The 16,342-nt window shown below is 37.7% G+C and overlaps 1 protein-coding gene across 2 annotated transcripts; it reads left to right on the top strand.

The window, feature by feature from the left end:
* Positions 1–9,443: 9,443 nt before the first annotated feature.
* LOC107814265 (uncharacterized) lies at positions 9,444–16,064 on the top strand. 2 transcript variants are annotated; one of them, XM_016639645.2, is made up of 11 exons: positions 9,444–9,671; positions 11,376–11,410; positions 11,691–12,008; positions 12,088–12,177; positions 12,323–12,799; positions 13,453–13,591; positions 13,689–13,851; positions 13,951–14,079; positions 14,535–14,729; positions 14,844–14,966; positions 15,727–16,064. In XM_016639645.2, the coding sequence occupies exons 3-11, from the start codon at positions 11,765–11,767 to the stop codon at positions 15,847–15,849; spliced, it is 1,683 nt and encodes a 560-aa protein (XP_016495131.1). In that variant the 5' UTR covers positions 9,444–9,671; positions 11,376–11,410; positions 11,691–11,764; the 3' UTR covers positions 15,850–16,064. The 2 variants fall into 2 exon arrangements, with proteins under 2 accessions (XP_016495131.1, XP_016495130.1); XM_016639644.2 differs by having other exon boundaries at positions 11,376–11,562.
* The last annotated feature ends 278 nt before the right edge of the window (positions 16,065–16,342 follow it).

Here is a 16,342-nt window from a genome sequence, read left to right as displayed (position 1 = left end):
TATGCCACTGGCTCACCATGCCCATCATACAAATCAAACTTGGGCATCTTAAACCCTACCGGCAGTTGCACATCCGGAAATAGACATAGATCTTTGTAAGCCACACTTACTTGACCTCCCAACCCAAGCATGTCTTTGAATGACTGTTCCAGACTTTTAACTTTCCTGAACATCTCTTCCTGTTTGGGATTTCTAGATGGTTTTTCAGTTTTCGCAGGGAGATCAAAATGAGGAGTGTAGGAATAGGGCACAGGAACCTTGAAAGTGGGCTCCGGGGGGTAATACTGGTTATCGTGAGTCTGGAACAGAGGCTCACTGGAGGATTGGTGTAATGCCGCAGGTGGGGGTGCCACAAAAATAGGAGTGGCTGGTGGAGGAGGGTACAAGACTTGTTTGGGCGATGGAGCTTGTGATGTATGGGAAGTGGTTCCATAGCATTGTTAATAGAGGGGAAAGGCCGGAGATGAGTTCACAGTTGTAGGTTCCTAGGTCTGAGCCAATGGCGGGACAAAAGCGGGGTTGGCGGGGTAAACTGGCGGTGGGTGCCCTTTTTCCCATGCTTGGTACATTTCAGCCATCTGCTGCTTCAGCTTATACAACTCATCTTTCAAATTAACCTCCGATTCTTCTACCTCTTTTGACGGATCGACAATACTTGCCTCAAGTTCCTGGTTGGCCATGTTCAGCTTGTTTTTGGACCAGGTGTTGTAAGAGTAAGTTGCCAGAATGCCAATCAAACTAACTACCTGCCTGAATTATAATTTCATCAATAACAAACTTGTTAGCGATTAGGGCTTTAACAGATAAGCAACCGCACATTTGAGGAGTGAGTGCACCTAAGCAGTTAACCGTTTCTATTATGCATTTGATCGGCTGCTTGCGTCATCCCGGCTTTTCCTTATTTCCGTTTGCAACTACTCTTTTTCTCTCTCCCTTTTTTTTCATTTTTACCTTTCCTTGCTTGGTCTCTCTTTTGTTTTTATTCTCTCATGACTCTTTCTTGCTTTGCCACTGTTTCCTTCTCATTGTGTCTCATTTCTTTTCCTTCTCTCTCTTATTCTTCCCCCTTTTTTTATCACTCTTTTTTCTTTCTTTTAGTTATGGCTGAATCCTATGGAGATTGCCTACGTATCATGACCCCGCATGAATTAGACCAAACGTAGTTCTAGAGATAAGTGCATAATATAAATAACAAAATATTTTGGGATTTTCAAATTTTCATAAAATAAAACAATTTTGATTACAACCACTCATTCTACCAAATTATAAAATTAACAGACTCGAAAAGGGAAATTAACAGACTCTGACTCAAAACAAGACCAACAGACTCTGATAGAAGGTGAAAACAACAGACTCGAAAACTGACTAACTGACTCCAATAAAAGAAAATACAGACTCGCAAATAGACTAACCGACTCTAATGAAAATCATGAATACATTAATGCCTCAAATGCTCCTGGGGCCCGCGGGACATCATTCGGTCTCGCCACAAGCCTATATGCAAGATCCCTTTGAAGCCTCTCCAAGTCACTCATTATCTGCCGGACAAATGTCATCATTGCCGCAAAGAAGTTGGTGCGAGTTATATCCTCACATGCTTGGCATTTCACAATAATGTAGTCGGCAATGGTTCTTATCCTCTCTTGGATTCTACCTTTTCTTGAAGTAGACGCCCGACTTGTTGATTCCGGGCTTCTAACACCTGAGTGTCATGGAGATGTTGATTTTGCAACTGTTGCATTTCTTCCTCCATCTGAGCCATCAACTGTTGCATTTCTTCCTCCAACTGAGCCATCAAATCATAACAGTGTTCCCTATTAGCTTTGAAATCTTTAGCCTGCTTGGATGCCTTATTCTCAAGAGTAGTTACTTTTCTTTTCAGGCTGGTGATTGTCCCTTCATACTTTCTCTTCATTTGTTGCACAAACTGTGTCCGACCTTTTCATTTTCCGCCAATTGAGCCCGGACTTTTGCTAGACTGGCCTCAGACTTTTCTAGGTCATCTTGATACTCAAGGGCTTTCTTTTTCAGACTGCTTATAAGCCTTTCATCCGCTCGACTTCTTTCCGGGTTTCTAATAGCTATTTTCATCTTTCGTATTTGAGCTTTGAGGGCTTCATTTTCCTGGGTTAGCTTCTTTTTCTCGCCTTCATCTGCGGCAGCTTGCAACCCATTCTCAAACTGAAGGTCCATGACTTGCTTTTCTAGCCTGCCTATGGTGGCTTGGTACTCATTTTCTTTAGTCAACCAGTCCCATTGCATCTGTGCTCCGTCAGTAAATTGTTGGACATGGGGTTTCTTTGCAGGCCTTTCGGGTTCATGATGAACTCGGGATATTTTACCATACCACGCAGTGTAACCAGGCTCCACCTCGCTCTGGACAGATCTCGTACTTGAGTTCTAGGCTCTAAGAATTTGCACTGATGCCAAATCCGACGCACTCTTTCTTCTGGAAAAGCGGCTTTTGGTTCCAACTCAATAACCTGCCGACTCAAATGCTCATCGTGTGGGATGGTCTGGTATCGGCCTAACTGACGTAGAACTCGGTGCAGAGCATAAGGCTGGATACTCCGAAGACCCATTAACAGCACAAAGCATACCTCAGCCGACATATAAACTACCTCGTTGACCGAGAGCCAACCGAATGTCCATTCGATCTTATTTGCAGTCAAAGATCTCAAATGAGCATGCCATGCTTCCGTACCATCTGGGAACTCATAACCCTATACCCGCTTTTCATGTTTTTCAATGCACTCGAGGCCAGTCATTCCACAATTCAAGTATCCAGGACGGTGGCAAAGGTGTTCCTCCATCCATAATTGTAACAACATATTGCACCCTTCAAAGAACTTTCCCCCTTCTCGATAAAGGGTCAGAGCTCGGTAAATTTTTGCCAAAATCATCGACACTATGGTCCCATTTGCCTTTTTCACCATAAAGTCAGCTATTCCCGCGAGTCCCAACTCTATGTTCCCGTCTTTTCTGGGCAAATCAAAGTACCCAGGAACGCCGTTATAAAAGCTAATCCTCTTCGAGCTTCCCACTTGTCTTGATTTCCCGCGTGAGTAAGACCGGTATCTTGTGTCTCGAAGCCACGAGGATTCCTGTAACATCGGTATAAAAAGTAGAAGGTACAGAATCTTTTGGCCAAATTTCCGTTTCGGATGTTCTGACTGATGCTTAACAGGTCTAAAAATTTGCGAGGGGTTAATATTCTTGGTGCTACCGGGTATTGATTTCTAAGATTCCCCTCGAGACCGACGTAGCCTGCTATCTCTTCCAGGGTAAGAGTTAACTCGAAATCAGCAAAGTGGAATACATTATGTGTTGGGTCCCAAAATGGTATCAATGCCTCGATTATGTCTTTTCTCGGCTTAACCTTCAAGAGCCCGACAAGACCACCCAATGCTTTTGTCACAACTTTTCTGCTATTGTCCCCCAAATCATGCCACCACATATGTAGCTCCAAAGGGATCTTTTCACGGACTGAGAAAGGTTCATTTTGAATTGTGCTCATCCTGCACATTTATCAAGGTGATTTTAATTAAAGAAAACTATGAATCATTTTGACTCAAGAAAAATGACCATTTTTTCAAAAAAATTCACAAAATATCCAGCTTTACCAATACGGCCTTTCAGCACTCCGAAAACGAAGTTAAAGCTGTGTCGGCTAACCAGCCAAAACCTTTAAAAATGACTAAAGGTGGTTGTTCTTGAAAAAACAACTTTCTCGCGCCCTTTTGAGGGACATTCGGCTATTTTGACAAGAGTGGCATCACCTTACTTATTTGCAATAAACATAAATTTTGTTCTTTTTGGGCTATTTTTGCAAAAAGGGAAGTTGGACCCGATGGGGGTTGCCTACGTATCTCACATCCGGTGAGAATCAAACTGGCGTAGTTCGGGCAAATAAAATAAAACCAACTATTTTTCAAAACAAAACCCTTTCTTTTTTCATTTTCTCAACAAAAAAAATTCGGCAGAGCTTCAGTACCATTTGGACATTGGTTTTCCAAAACAAGTGATTTAACTCACTTAGCCCTCACATTGCTATTCTCTTTTTCCCAACTTTCTCTCATTATTCAAAAGCCGGTCAGCATGCAAATCCCAATCAAATAAATGCACAAGTAGCAAGTAAGATGCATCAGGATGGTCTTTTCATTTTGGGGTGCACCTGTCCTAGACAGACCCAACCCCTGTGTTGAGTCTCCAAAGTCAAATGCACGTGATGCAAGCAAACGTTCCTACTATGGATCCGGCATTAGGTCTTGTTATACTAGATTTAAAACCTGGATTTATTGTTCTAGATCTGGATTACCCGAGCGGACAACTCGAGCCGGGGGGAGGGCAGCGTACCGGGAATACAGAAGCTTCACCAGTTTTGCAACTTGTCCGAACCTCATTCTAAAATTTGGGATATGACTCTAACAGAAAAGAAGTCACACGAAGTGCACACTCCTCCATGATTTAGAAGACTCAGAGAGAAGAAGGGTTTCGTAGAAGTTTATATATAGTTCATAGAATATCCAAGTAACACGTAGCACATTAGGCCCAAACATGTAACAAAAATCAGATAATTAATAAACCCAACTATAATAATTCATCTAAGCTCGAATTCTGAACCCTGAACCAGAGATTCTGGGTTCGATCCCCAGTAGAGTCGCCAGAGCTGACACACCTCCTTTTTCCTACACCCGGAAGGGGTGTATAATAAGGGAGTTTTTTCCAACTTAAAGTGACAATCGAAACGGGATTATTTATTTAAGAATCAGAATCACCACTTAGGATAATTTATGGTATCCCAAGTCACCGGTTCAAATTCCGAATCAAGAAAAAGATTGACTCTATTTTACAGTCCGCGGACACAGAAATCCGGGTAAGGAATTCTGTTAACCCGGGAGAAGGTGTTAGGCATTCCCGGGTTCCGTAGTTCTAGCACGGTCGCTCAACTATTACAATTGGCCTATTATCTGATTTTAATACATGTTTTAGCCTATAGTATATTTTAAATTTCTAACCGCTTTTAATTATTTTAAGGAAAATTTCAACGTCATCTAAAACACGTCTTTGGACCACGCCACGTGAAATGCAGCCGCAGTCCGAGACATATTTTATTTAACGTTGTTAGGATTTGGATTTGGGTCACATGAAATGCACACCTGAGTTTAGGAAAGTAATTTTAAAATAGCGCGCCTAAAGCAACTATGCATTTTCAACTTTGCGAGGGCCATGAAAAATTCATCTAATGGCACACCTCGATTTCTAAAGGATTAAAATTAATTAAGTGAGGGCCATGAATTTAGGGATTTTATTTGGCATGGCACGCCTCAATTCTACTTTTAAAGGGGATTCAAGAATAATTAATTAAAGAACGTATGGAATTCTAATTTATTCCAGGCCAAACTTATACTAATGATTCAATAAAATAAGGAACTAGCAAAAGGCCGCCCCAAAATGATTGTAAAGTGGCCCAGCTGATGAAAGAAAACCTGTTTGGTTGACCATTGTTGTGGGTTCAATATGTGAAAATACTGGGATTCAAGTGTAGCCCAGCTTGGCAGCCTGATTGTGGAAGAAGACTACAGTTCGCAATCAGGCCAAGAATGATAGCCCAAAACACGACGCATCAAAGGCACTTGGAGCAAAATGCAATGCGTTTGAAACCTTACAAATGCATTTTAAAAAAAAAAGACTTTGAATGGAGTAATCACCACTACAATTTTAATTTAAACGCATTTGAAACCTTACAGTTCACACACGAATTTTAAGACAACCTGATATGCAATAACACCTCTTTCACACACATTAGTCATCAACTACAAAACTCAAAAGCATCCATCGCTTGTATTAGAATCTGATGCAACTATAGCCCTTGAACAAACTTGAATTTCAAATCATTTCTGAAAAAAACGTGATACGCAAGAACTGAGACTGGCCTAGGAAATTTACTAGTTTTGAAACCAAACACCTACAACCATTTGATAGCCTTATGGATTCACATAACAAGGACACGAGAGTAATATTGATATTCAATAGAGACCCAAGCCCCAACCCTGTACATCATACCTAAGTTTTTCCCATTCAATATTTTACCATCATGATTCAGAACATCACATACAATCCATAGGTTATTCCCTAATGATTGCCAGACTTAAATGATTACAAGAATTCAGTTATTATTCAATTATGCGACTCCTAACATACATCATGAAAGCAGATACTGATGACTCATTCAACACATATTGCATAGGGTCTATAACGTTTGAACCATCTACACTTCAAAAGAACCACATTCAATTCTGAAGTAAACAGATGACATGTAAGAAACACATGAATCAGAAAAATTTAATAAAGGAAATGAAAACTAGCTATAGGCCATTAGACTACTGGTAGAAACTCCAGAACTTTGTTTCCACTTCATTTCATCAAAATATGCATTTACATTCTTCAGATCTCATGAGTAATACCTGGATATCGAAAGGGGCAAAGAACAAAGTGAGAAATCAGTAGTAGAACAAGCAGAAATCAGTACCAGCAACACTCAGTAAACCAATTTCAAACCCCAGAAAATGACGTACAACAACCCAGGAACCAGTTTCAAACACACAATAACCCAGCAAACATCAAAACCCAACCTCGATGACTAGACCTCAAACCATTTCAAAACCCAAGCCAGCAGAAATTGATTCAGGAAGTGAAGACCTCAAAATGCAAAGCATAAACTCAATGGAACAGTATTTTCTATCAAAAAATTCAGCTGTTGTGATATTTTTTTTCTCTCTCTTTAGCTTTGAAATCTAAAAATCTGAAAATCTCAACAACAAAAAGAATCCCCTGTTGAATGCCCGGAAGTATGCCTTTATAGGCAAGGAAATAGGGCAACTAATTTGAATTAGATTTGCACCTTAGTCCCTTTCTCAATTCTCATTTTTGCTTAAAAAGTCCTTAAATTACTGACTTGTTGGCCAAGTAAGGCTATTTTGTAGCTTCTAAGAAGCTTCCTCAGGCTGTTAACAAAAGACTCCCTACCCCAACTTCCAAAATTACCCTTTGAGGACCCTATTTTTACCTTTAAGCCAAGCAGGCATATGGGTCAATTTAAAAAGGGGCCTCGTTTAAACTATGGGTCCAAACATTATAACCCAATCCACAAACTCCAAGCCATTAATCACTGAGCATTGAGGCTCAGATGAACGAGGGTGCTTGGGCCAAAAGCAAGAAGAAGAAAACAAGGGAGGAAGAGAATTGAGTCCAAAGAACTCAACTGATTCACAAAAAAATGACTTAATTATCCTAGAAACAGTTATGAACCAAACAAACGATTCAAACAAGATAAATAAACTACTTAAATAGCACCTGGCTCCAATTACTTCTAACGTACTAATCCAAACGAGTTTTAAAAGAAATGATACAGAGGAGGAAAATACCTACTGACTAAATGGAAGCATGCCTCTCTCGAATAGACTCATCGGTTTGGATCTTGCATAAATCTGATAAAACTTCAAAATAAGTCGAAATCCAGGCTAGTCGCTCATCCTCACAGAGAATAGTTGACTAGCATGGGTTTTGACCCATTAATAGTCCAAGAAGTGACTCCGGCACCAGACTTGGTTTTGGGCTGCGAAAACTTGGACTCAGATTCAAAATTCGAACAAAACTAGGGTGGTTCGAAGGAAAATAATTAGAGATTGGGGAAGAGGGGATGAAGGAGGTCGAGGGGTGTTATTTTGGGGCTACTTGATGGTGGCGCCGCCGGGCTCGAGGTGGGGAAAAAGGGGCGGCGGATTAAGGTTTCAGGGGTGGTCGAGGGTGAGAGAGAGACGATGAAGGGGGGTGAGAGGGGGTTCCGACATTTTTATATGGAGGAAGTGATCAGTTCTAATCCGTTGGATCTTGTTGATCCAACGGTTGAGATGGGGAGGGGTCAAACGATGTTGTTTGGTTAGGTGTAGAAATCGGACCGGGTTGGGGTGCGGTTTTGGGCTGAGCCAACCGGGTATCTGTGTATAAATCAATTGGGCTTGGAGAAAATTAAACAGAAGGCCCAAAGTCTGATCTTCTTCAACTCTTTTCCTTTTCTTTTTTCAATTTATTCAACATTCTTTTTTTTTCTTTTTCCAAAATTTAAAATTAAAACCTAAATTAAATCTTAAAATCAAATTAGCCTATCAAAAATACTAATTAATTCTAAACAATAATTAACATAACTAATAAAATAACCAAATTTAAAGAAAACTACCAAAATTCGAAATTAAACAATAAAATGCAAAATTGCTTAGTTTTGTGATTTTTCCATTTTTATAAAATAACTAATTTGCTAATTAATCTAAAAAATATAAAATTAAATCCTAAATGCAAATGCAACATATTTTTGTATTTTTCGTGAATTAAATAAAATAAACGTGCGTAGACAAATGCAAGCAATTAACAAAACGAAATTGCAAATAATAGGAAAATTTATTTTGTTTTGAATTTGTGAGAGTAATTCATATAGGGCAAAAATCACGTGCTCACACATATGATTCAAATTCGTTAAACTAAAGCTCCACTCGTGCATGTTGTAGGAAAAACGGAGAATTAAAATGGATCATAGGGCTCCTGATTCTCACTGCCTGGCCACTTGTAATGCTGATTTTGTAGTTAATATATACAAATATTGACCTTAAGTATTTAAAATAACGGTAAACTATGGAAAAACTTGTTTGATGAGTATTTCAACCTAATTAGTAATAACCTTTACTCAAAAAATATATAGATATTTCAAGTGAAATTTATGTCTGTACACAAATTCAACTTCCAATATATATATTGCGACTTCAACAATATAAGCAATAGTGTGGTATTCTCTGCATACTTAAAATTCTAAATTTGTATTTGAAACTAGTACATTAAGATTACGAGTGAGAGTAAATCACAATATTCTTTGCCACAATTCTTTAGTATTATTTCATTTTTCCAACTATTTTTTAATTTTCCAATACAATTTGAATTAAAAGGGAAAAAAGGAATATGAGAAAATACTTGTTCGCATTTGTTATTTAATTTTCACGAATCCATAATTTTGATTATTCATGGACAAATGATAAACTGATGAGGAGGAAAATATATATAATGATGTAATTGTTACTTTAGTGCATTTAATTTTGTAAGGGAATAAAAAGGAGCAAGAGAAAAACTTATTCGCAGACGTTGGTATTTGCATGAAATTATATTAATTGTATTATTAATGGATAAATGACGATATGTTATCTAACAATGACTAAGTGATAGAGTTTATGCAAACATTAGTGCATGAATATTGAATGGATGGAATGGAGCTAGCCGGTAACGAAATAAGCAAACAGTCACACATGCAGCTAAAAGAACGTTCCTTTTTTTCTTCTTCTTCCTTCCTTTTTTCAACATTTCTCTTTCTATCTATATAATCACTCCGTCAAATTCCATTGAAATATAAATACAGGGGAAATAAATTCATCAAATTATATATATAGAGCTGATTGAGAAAAGAGAAGGTTTGGAATTGCTGTGCTAGCTCTCTCCCTCTCTTTCTTGGTTCTTGTTTTGTTCTTTCACAAATTATATAAGAGAGGGAGAAACCAAGCCAAGCTTCTTTCATTATCTTCCTTCTTTATCAACACTCCTCTTACATTACATGTATGTATGTATAACAGGTACATACTCTTTCATTTCTGCTTCCTTTTGCTATTTCCTGCATAGGCGCACACACATGCATGCCGCGGCGAAGCCAGAAATACATACAAGGGAATTCAAAAATATATAAGAATTTCAACACATGTTATTTGAACATGTGATGGAAGCAATTTTTGAATTCCCTTTGCCACATTACACAAGAATCTTCTCATATGTCAAAAGAATTCACCAGTTTATACGTAATCAGAAAATTTCATTTTTGCCCTATTTGCGCACAATGTAATATTTAGCTACAGGGGATATATTCCATTGAAACTCTTGACATCACCTAGTTCCGACCCTGCATGCATGCTTGTATGTAAATTTTTGAGTCACAACTTTGCATTTTGGATCACACTCGTCACCTAGGTTATATAGAGTTAATGTATACGTGTATGTATTCAAATGATCGATCATTGTGTGTATTTAGTATGAGTACATTAAGTATTTTTACTATTTCTTTGTACAACAACAATAATGCCTGAATCTCAAGCTAGTTAAGTTAGGCCATATACATATTCTTTCAACTCATGTAGTTTCATTTAAAACCGTCTCAATTCAATATTTTAAAAGCTCACAAGCTTGAGAGACAGTAGCTTTGATGTGATCTTCACGGACAGAAATAGATTACGGTCAATTCGATAATGATAAAGTGGTATTGCTTTTTCAGCCCAAACACAGAAAATATTCCTCAAATATGACCTAAAACAACTCTTTTTCTATCATTAATCAAATTTTTATTTTGAAAAATATGAATCGGATTTTGAAGAAGGGGAGGAAGAAGGAGCATGAGAAAGGACAAAAATAGGATGTCATTTCATGTACAAATGGGTTAGATATATAGATAGAAGCAACGTCAGAATGCCGCGGGACACTGCTTCATCATTTTTTTTTAAAAACCAAATTTGCAATAATAAATTATAAGCAAAACAAAATTTTGGTATAAATATAACAAATGACACCACCACTAGTAACAACACACTTTGTTGGCTCGCTGGTGAAGCGACTTATCTCTCTTTGAGAGGTTGTGAGGGTTCGAATCCCCATCTTCTATCAAATAAGGAGCATCAAAATTTGAGGTAGAATATGTTCCTTATGCACAAAAAATAATTCGAAATCAAATGAATGATGAGCTAATTTTGAGTGGTAAATTGATGCCTTATATATTAGAAGTATTAAAAAAAATAATTCGAAATCAAATGAAATTCGTTGAAGAGAGTTGTATTGTGTTTTCTTAATTTTGAATTGTTTGTTTTTTATATGACGTAATTATTCACTTCTTTAAGTGTTGATACCGCTTATGAATAACACTATGCATGCCGCTAAATGGAAAGTTCTTGGCACTAAATACATTGTACTTTTGAAATTATGGGTACAGAATTTAATATTTGTTAGAATTTTAGTGGGTTTCACATATATATCTATATTCCATGACGATATTGAGTTTAGTTGAAATCATTAAATATAAGTTGCATCTGGGCTCTTTATGCTCCTCAATAGCTATTTTTGGTGGCAAGAATTTTGCTGATTTAATCTTACATGTGACATATGAGTTTCACTGTTGCTAAACCTGAAAAAAATCTGTTTCTATCTTATCTCTATGAGTTTCATTATGTTGTTGAAAATTTGGGTACTACAAAATCAATACTAATGCAAGTTGATTTATACTTAATGCTACTTTGCAGGTCCTGTTGGTGTGTGCTGTAAAATTTTGGAACTTGTATGTAGATTTAAAAAACTATCCTTTTTTTTTTCTACGTTTGCTCTTCTGAAACTGGCCTTCTATAGACGATACAGAGGCGGATTCAAGATTTTAGACTAACGAGTTCAGTGTGTTGTTGTATCCACTACTCCTTTCCTTTGTGACAATAGGTATGGAATTTGTATAAAAGCGAGTTTTAAATAAAACATTTATAGTTCGAGACGAAGACATTAGGTGTATGGGTGGATCCCCTCCTACAATAATCACACAGTTCAATTTACTTGTGCTCAACTACCAGGTATCCTTATTTCATCTGCTGGAATGGGACAGCAACAATTAGCAGAAGCTACTTTTGTGAGCTGAGTTAGAAAAATGGGTGCTTGTGTATCAACTCCAGGCCATACAATCAAAGTACAGAAGAAACACCATCGTCACCATAGAAAATTCCGTGGAAAGAATTTAATCTCTCTTGCAGAAGGAACTAGGAGAAGAAAGAGTGATGTAGGACCACATATTGCTGTTAGTGAGTTTGTTAGAAGATCTGAGGTCTCCAGTTCCAAATACCATCTCACTCAGACTCAGTTGCAGTGGCATCATACTCAATCAGATGCTAATGGTAAGTTTTTCTTTTGAATCGTGTGGCTATAAAACTTTTGAAACTTGTGCTCTAATTGTGTGGCTATTAAAACTTGCAGTTCTTAGCCAAGAAGAAGCATGGTTTGACACATACAGCAATGTTGAGTCTGACTCAGACGATGACGATGACTTCAGTAGCGTCCACGGAGGTAATGACTTCAGTAGTTTTCCTCTATTTTTTGGACCAACATACTACTTTAGTCTATAAGCAATGTCAATTCTTTCTTCGCGATAAATGAGCAATGGCCATGTCCTAATTCCTCATTTGCTTATTTATACTCTTCAATTTTGTAGATCTTTTTCCTAAACCTGGACAAGTAGTTCAATATGAAACATCGTCGTGCTTTATGGATAGCAAACTTAAGTACAAGGAGTACCACGAACGATATCTCAAGATAGACGGCAGTAGAACAGACAAGTTTTTGCTCAAAGATGGAGTTAATAGTCCAAAAGGACTTGCACTTATAGGTGGTCACGGCTATGAAGTTCCGTCCCTTGGGACGCATGAAGTCCTTGGAGCCCAAAGGAAGAGATTTTTGGACCGCGCTTATGGAAGTTTTAATAGTGTTAAAGAGGATAAATTTGGTGTGCAGGAGAAAACTCAAGAGAATGTGCTCAAGACTGTCTTACCAAAGCTGGTTACTTCCTTGAGTTTCAATGAAAAGATTATTAGTTCATCAAATTCAGGCCACGTTTCTCAAGTAAAGCAATCGACTATTAGGCTTTCTCTAACGAGAACATCTGTGGATGGAAAAGAAGAAAATAAGTACTGTAAGTACTTCACCATTTTCCATTTCAATATTATTCATCTTTAATCAAGTCTAATTTTCAAAAATCATTATATGCATATGCAACGATCATTATATGATATGTTATGTGGCGCCCATGACGGAGAGCAGGCAGATAAGGGCGGGTCATGTCAACTTAGGCGAATCCCACATCGGAATGGGAGAGGAAAGTGAAGAGCTTTATAAGGCATGACACAAGTTCACATGGTACACGCGCTTTTGTGGCATAGCCTGAAAGACAAATCCATGCGGGCCTAGGCCCAACGCGGACAATACGTTCCATGGGCTTGAGTCGTGACAAATATGGTATCACCGCGAACCCACCTCTTTGAGAAGGTGGTGGGGCAAAACCTCAATGAGGATGCTAAGTCTCAAGGGGGGTGAATGTGAATGTGACGCCCATGAAGGAGGGCGGGTCATGCAGGACTACATAAGTTCACATGGTACGCGCTCTTTTGATGCTCGATGTGGAGTAGCCCGAAAGATAAATCCCTACGGGTCTGGGCCCAAAGCGGATAATACGTGGCATTGGCTTGGGTCGTGACAAAATTTAAATTTCCTGTTCTGGAATATAAAAACATAGGTGAACAAACCTATTGTTGAGGACGTGTATTAAACATAGTTGTAATCTTGTAGGTTCATCGAAAAAATATCTTTATCGTCCCAAGGCCGGGCTCCAAATTCCTTGTAAAAGTACAGAAGAAAAGCTAACAGCAGGAAGTTGGTCAAAGATTGATCCGTCCAACTTTAAGCTCCGTAGTGACAGTTATTTCAGGTACAAATTTAAGTGGATTCTTCTCCTTTTCCAATTAATAGGTTGTAATGGATTAGTCATTATACATATATTTCTTAATTTTTCCCTTGAACTGCAGAGACAAGAAAAAATCACCAGCACCAAATGTGTCTCCTTATACTGCTATTGGTGTTGATTTATTTGTGTCCCCTAAAAAGATCAACCATATTGCACAACACCTTGTGCTTCCCTCTGTAAAAGGAGATGGGAAATTTCCACCATTACTAATTGTTAATATTCAGGTATAAGTGTAGTCTCTGCCCCGTCCGCGCCTTCTCAGATGAGTTTATATTAGATATAACATCCTATTCTAATGAAATATTGTCGATATTTTGTTTCAGTTGCCTACTTATCCTGCTCCAATGTTCGTCGGTGATGCTGATGGTGAAGGCTTAAGCCTTGTATTATATTTCAAAATTTCTGAAACTTTTGACAAAGACATTTCTCCCCAGTTTCAGGACAGCATCAAGGTAATTTCATGTCAACTTCATGAGTTTTCCTTCTGACACGTAGAGGATTTCATCTATGCTAGTCTTGGAAGTAAAATACACATCGTGTTATGGTTTTCGCTGTCTTACTTGAAAGATATGATTGTCAACAAGGGCAGCCCAGTGCACTAAGCACCCGCTGTGCGCGGGGTCCGAGGAAGGTCCGGACACACAAGGGTTTATTGTATACTGTATTACAACTCGTGACCTCTTGGTCACATGGCAGCAACTTTACCAGTTACGCCAAGGCTCTCATTCCAAAGATATGATTGTGAGAATATGCCAAAGTTAGAAGATAGACTGAGCTCTTCTGTCAGAACGATTTTGTGATTCATGAACACAATGTCTCCATTTTCTCTTCCATACAACAACTACTACGCCTCAGTGTTTTTCCATATTTAATTTTAATTTATATGTGCTGTTGATTGGTATGACAGAGATTAGTTGAGGATGATATGGAAAAGGTAAAAGGATTTGCAAGAGAATCATCTGTTCCTTTTAGAGAGAGGTTGAAGATTATGGTTGGGGTGGTTAATCCAACTGAGCTTGTTTCAAATGCTACTGAAAGTAAGCTTTTAAATGCTTACAATGAGAAGCCTGTGCTTTCGCGCCCTCAACACACCTTTTATCAGGTGGATCCTCTATCCTTTGGATTTAGAGTTTAAGCTTTATGCACTGACACTGTAAAATCTTTGTTGTAATGGGACATGAACGTTAATGCTATGTTCTTTCTCTGTTTATTCCAGGGTCCAAATTACTTCGAAATTGATCTTGACATTCATCGCTTCAGCTACATTGCAAGAAAAGGACTCGACTCTTTTAGGGAGCGTTTAGGATTTGGAATACTGGATCTTGGTCTAACAATTCAGGTTTCTCATCATTTTTTACTTACTCTCTCCGTTTCATATTACATGAGGTACTTTCTTTTTAGTCAGTTCCAAAACAAATGATACATTTCTAAATTTGGAAATAATTCAACTTTAAACTCTTTCATTTTACCCATTTACCCTTAATGAGAAGTTTTTATAGCTACACAAATGTCATGGCCCCACAAACTTTTTACCCCTTAAGCTTTTAAGACAACAAGTTTCAAAAGTCTTCTTTTTTCTTAAACTCCGTGTCGAATCAAACTATCTCATCTAATATGAAACGGAGGGAGTACTATATTACACAAATAATTGGATTCTGTAGGAATGAGAAAGTTGGCTTAGATTTTGGCTTGACAAATTTTTCACAGTAGCAACGCACGTTACTTGCTATTTTTAGGTGGTACCAATCCATACTTAATCTAGTCAATCGTCTGCAGTTATCTTTTAAGTAACTTGATTGTGTTACTCCCTTCGTTTCAATTTATGTGAACCTGTTTGACTGAACACAAAATTTAAGAAAAAGTTGGAATTTGTGGTCCTAAACAAGTCTAAAAGAGGCCCAAAGTATTTGTGTGGTTATAGAAGTTTCTCATTAACGGTAGAATTGTAAGTTTAAGCTAAATTGTTTTCAAATTTAGAAAAAGGTCATTCTTTTTGGAACGCACCAAAAAAAAATATGTTCACGTGAACTGAAACAAAGGGAGTAATATTTTTCATACGGTCAATAAATGGAACTTAAACTTTTTCTTGAATCGTACAGGCACAGAAGCAAGAAGAGCTACCAGAGAAAGTGCTTGGTTGTTTGAGATTAAACAAGATTGACTTTGTTGATCATGGCCAAATACCAACACTTATGTGTGTTGAAGATTCAAGTTCAGATTGATATTGCTACTAGCACCTGCATCTGGTATGGAGGAGGCTTCAAATAGCCCCCTTGTAATTAAGCAATTCCGGCTTTCTATAAATGACATAAAAGAATTCTATAAGAGGCGAAAAATATTTTATGTAATATGCGAAATACTACTATATCATGTTAATACAACAATTTGGTAACACCCAAAAAAGTTTTGCTGATAAAATGTGAAAAGGTCTTATATATAGTTTCTCCTCACTTGTCATGCATTCTGTCTTCCATATATTTTAGTGCTAGTTTGCTCCTATGAGATCCTTCATTTGTCTTGATATATCATGTCGTTTGGTTGTGGTGTTGGAGTATTAATCCCAGCATAAAATCTCTCATAGGGTCTCATAAGAAAAAAATAATCGCCTCATGACTAGCATTGTTTGGTTGATGATGTTAAATAATATCCATATTTTAATTATAAGAAAATCTATGCATTATTTTAAAATAATAATATATGCATTAGCAATATGAG

This window comes from Nicotiana tabacum, chromosome 22 (genome assembly GCF_000715075.1).
Source record: "Nicotiana tabacum cultivar K326 chromosome 22, ASM71507v2, whole genome shotgun sequence".
Taxonomy (NCBI): domain Eukaryota; kingdom Viridiplantae; phylum Streptophyta; class Magnoliopsida; order Solanales; family Solanaceae; genus Nicotiana; species Nicotiana tabacum.
Note: the sequence above shows the minus strand (reverse complement) of the source record. Positions and strands in the feature narration are given on the sequence as shown.

What these genes read in the sequence shown, in the direction of transcription:
- LOC107814265 (XM_016639645.2), top strand. Translation starts at nt 11,765, where the DNA reads ATGGGTGCTTGTGTATCAACTCCAGGCCATACAATCAAAGTACAGAAG. An exon ending in TACTCAATCAGATGCTAATG is followed by an intron (nt 12,009 to 12,087) that starts GTAAGTTTTTCT and finishes TAAAACTTGCAG; the next exon opens with TTCTTAGCCAAGAAGAAGCA. An exon ending in AAAAGAAGAAAATAAGTACT is followed by an intron (nt 12,800 to 13,452) that starts GTAAGTACTTCA and finishes GTAATCTTGTAG; the next exon opens with GTTCATCGAAAAAATATCTT.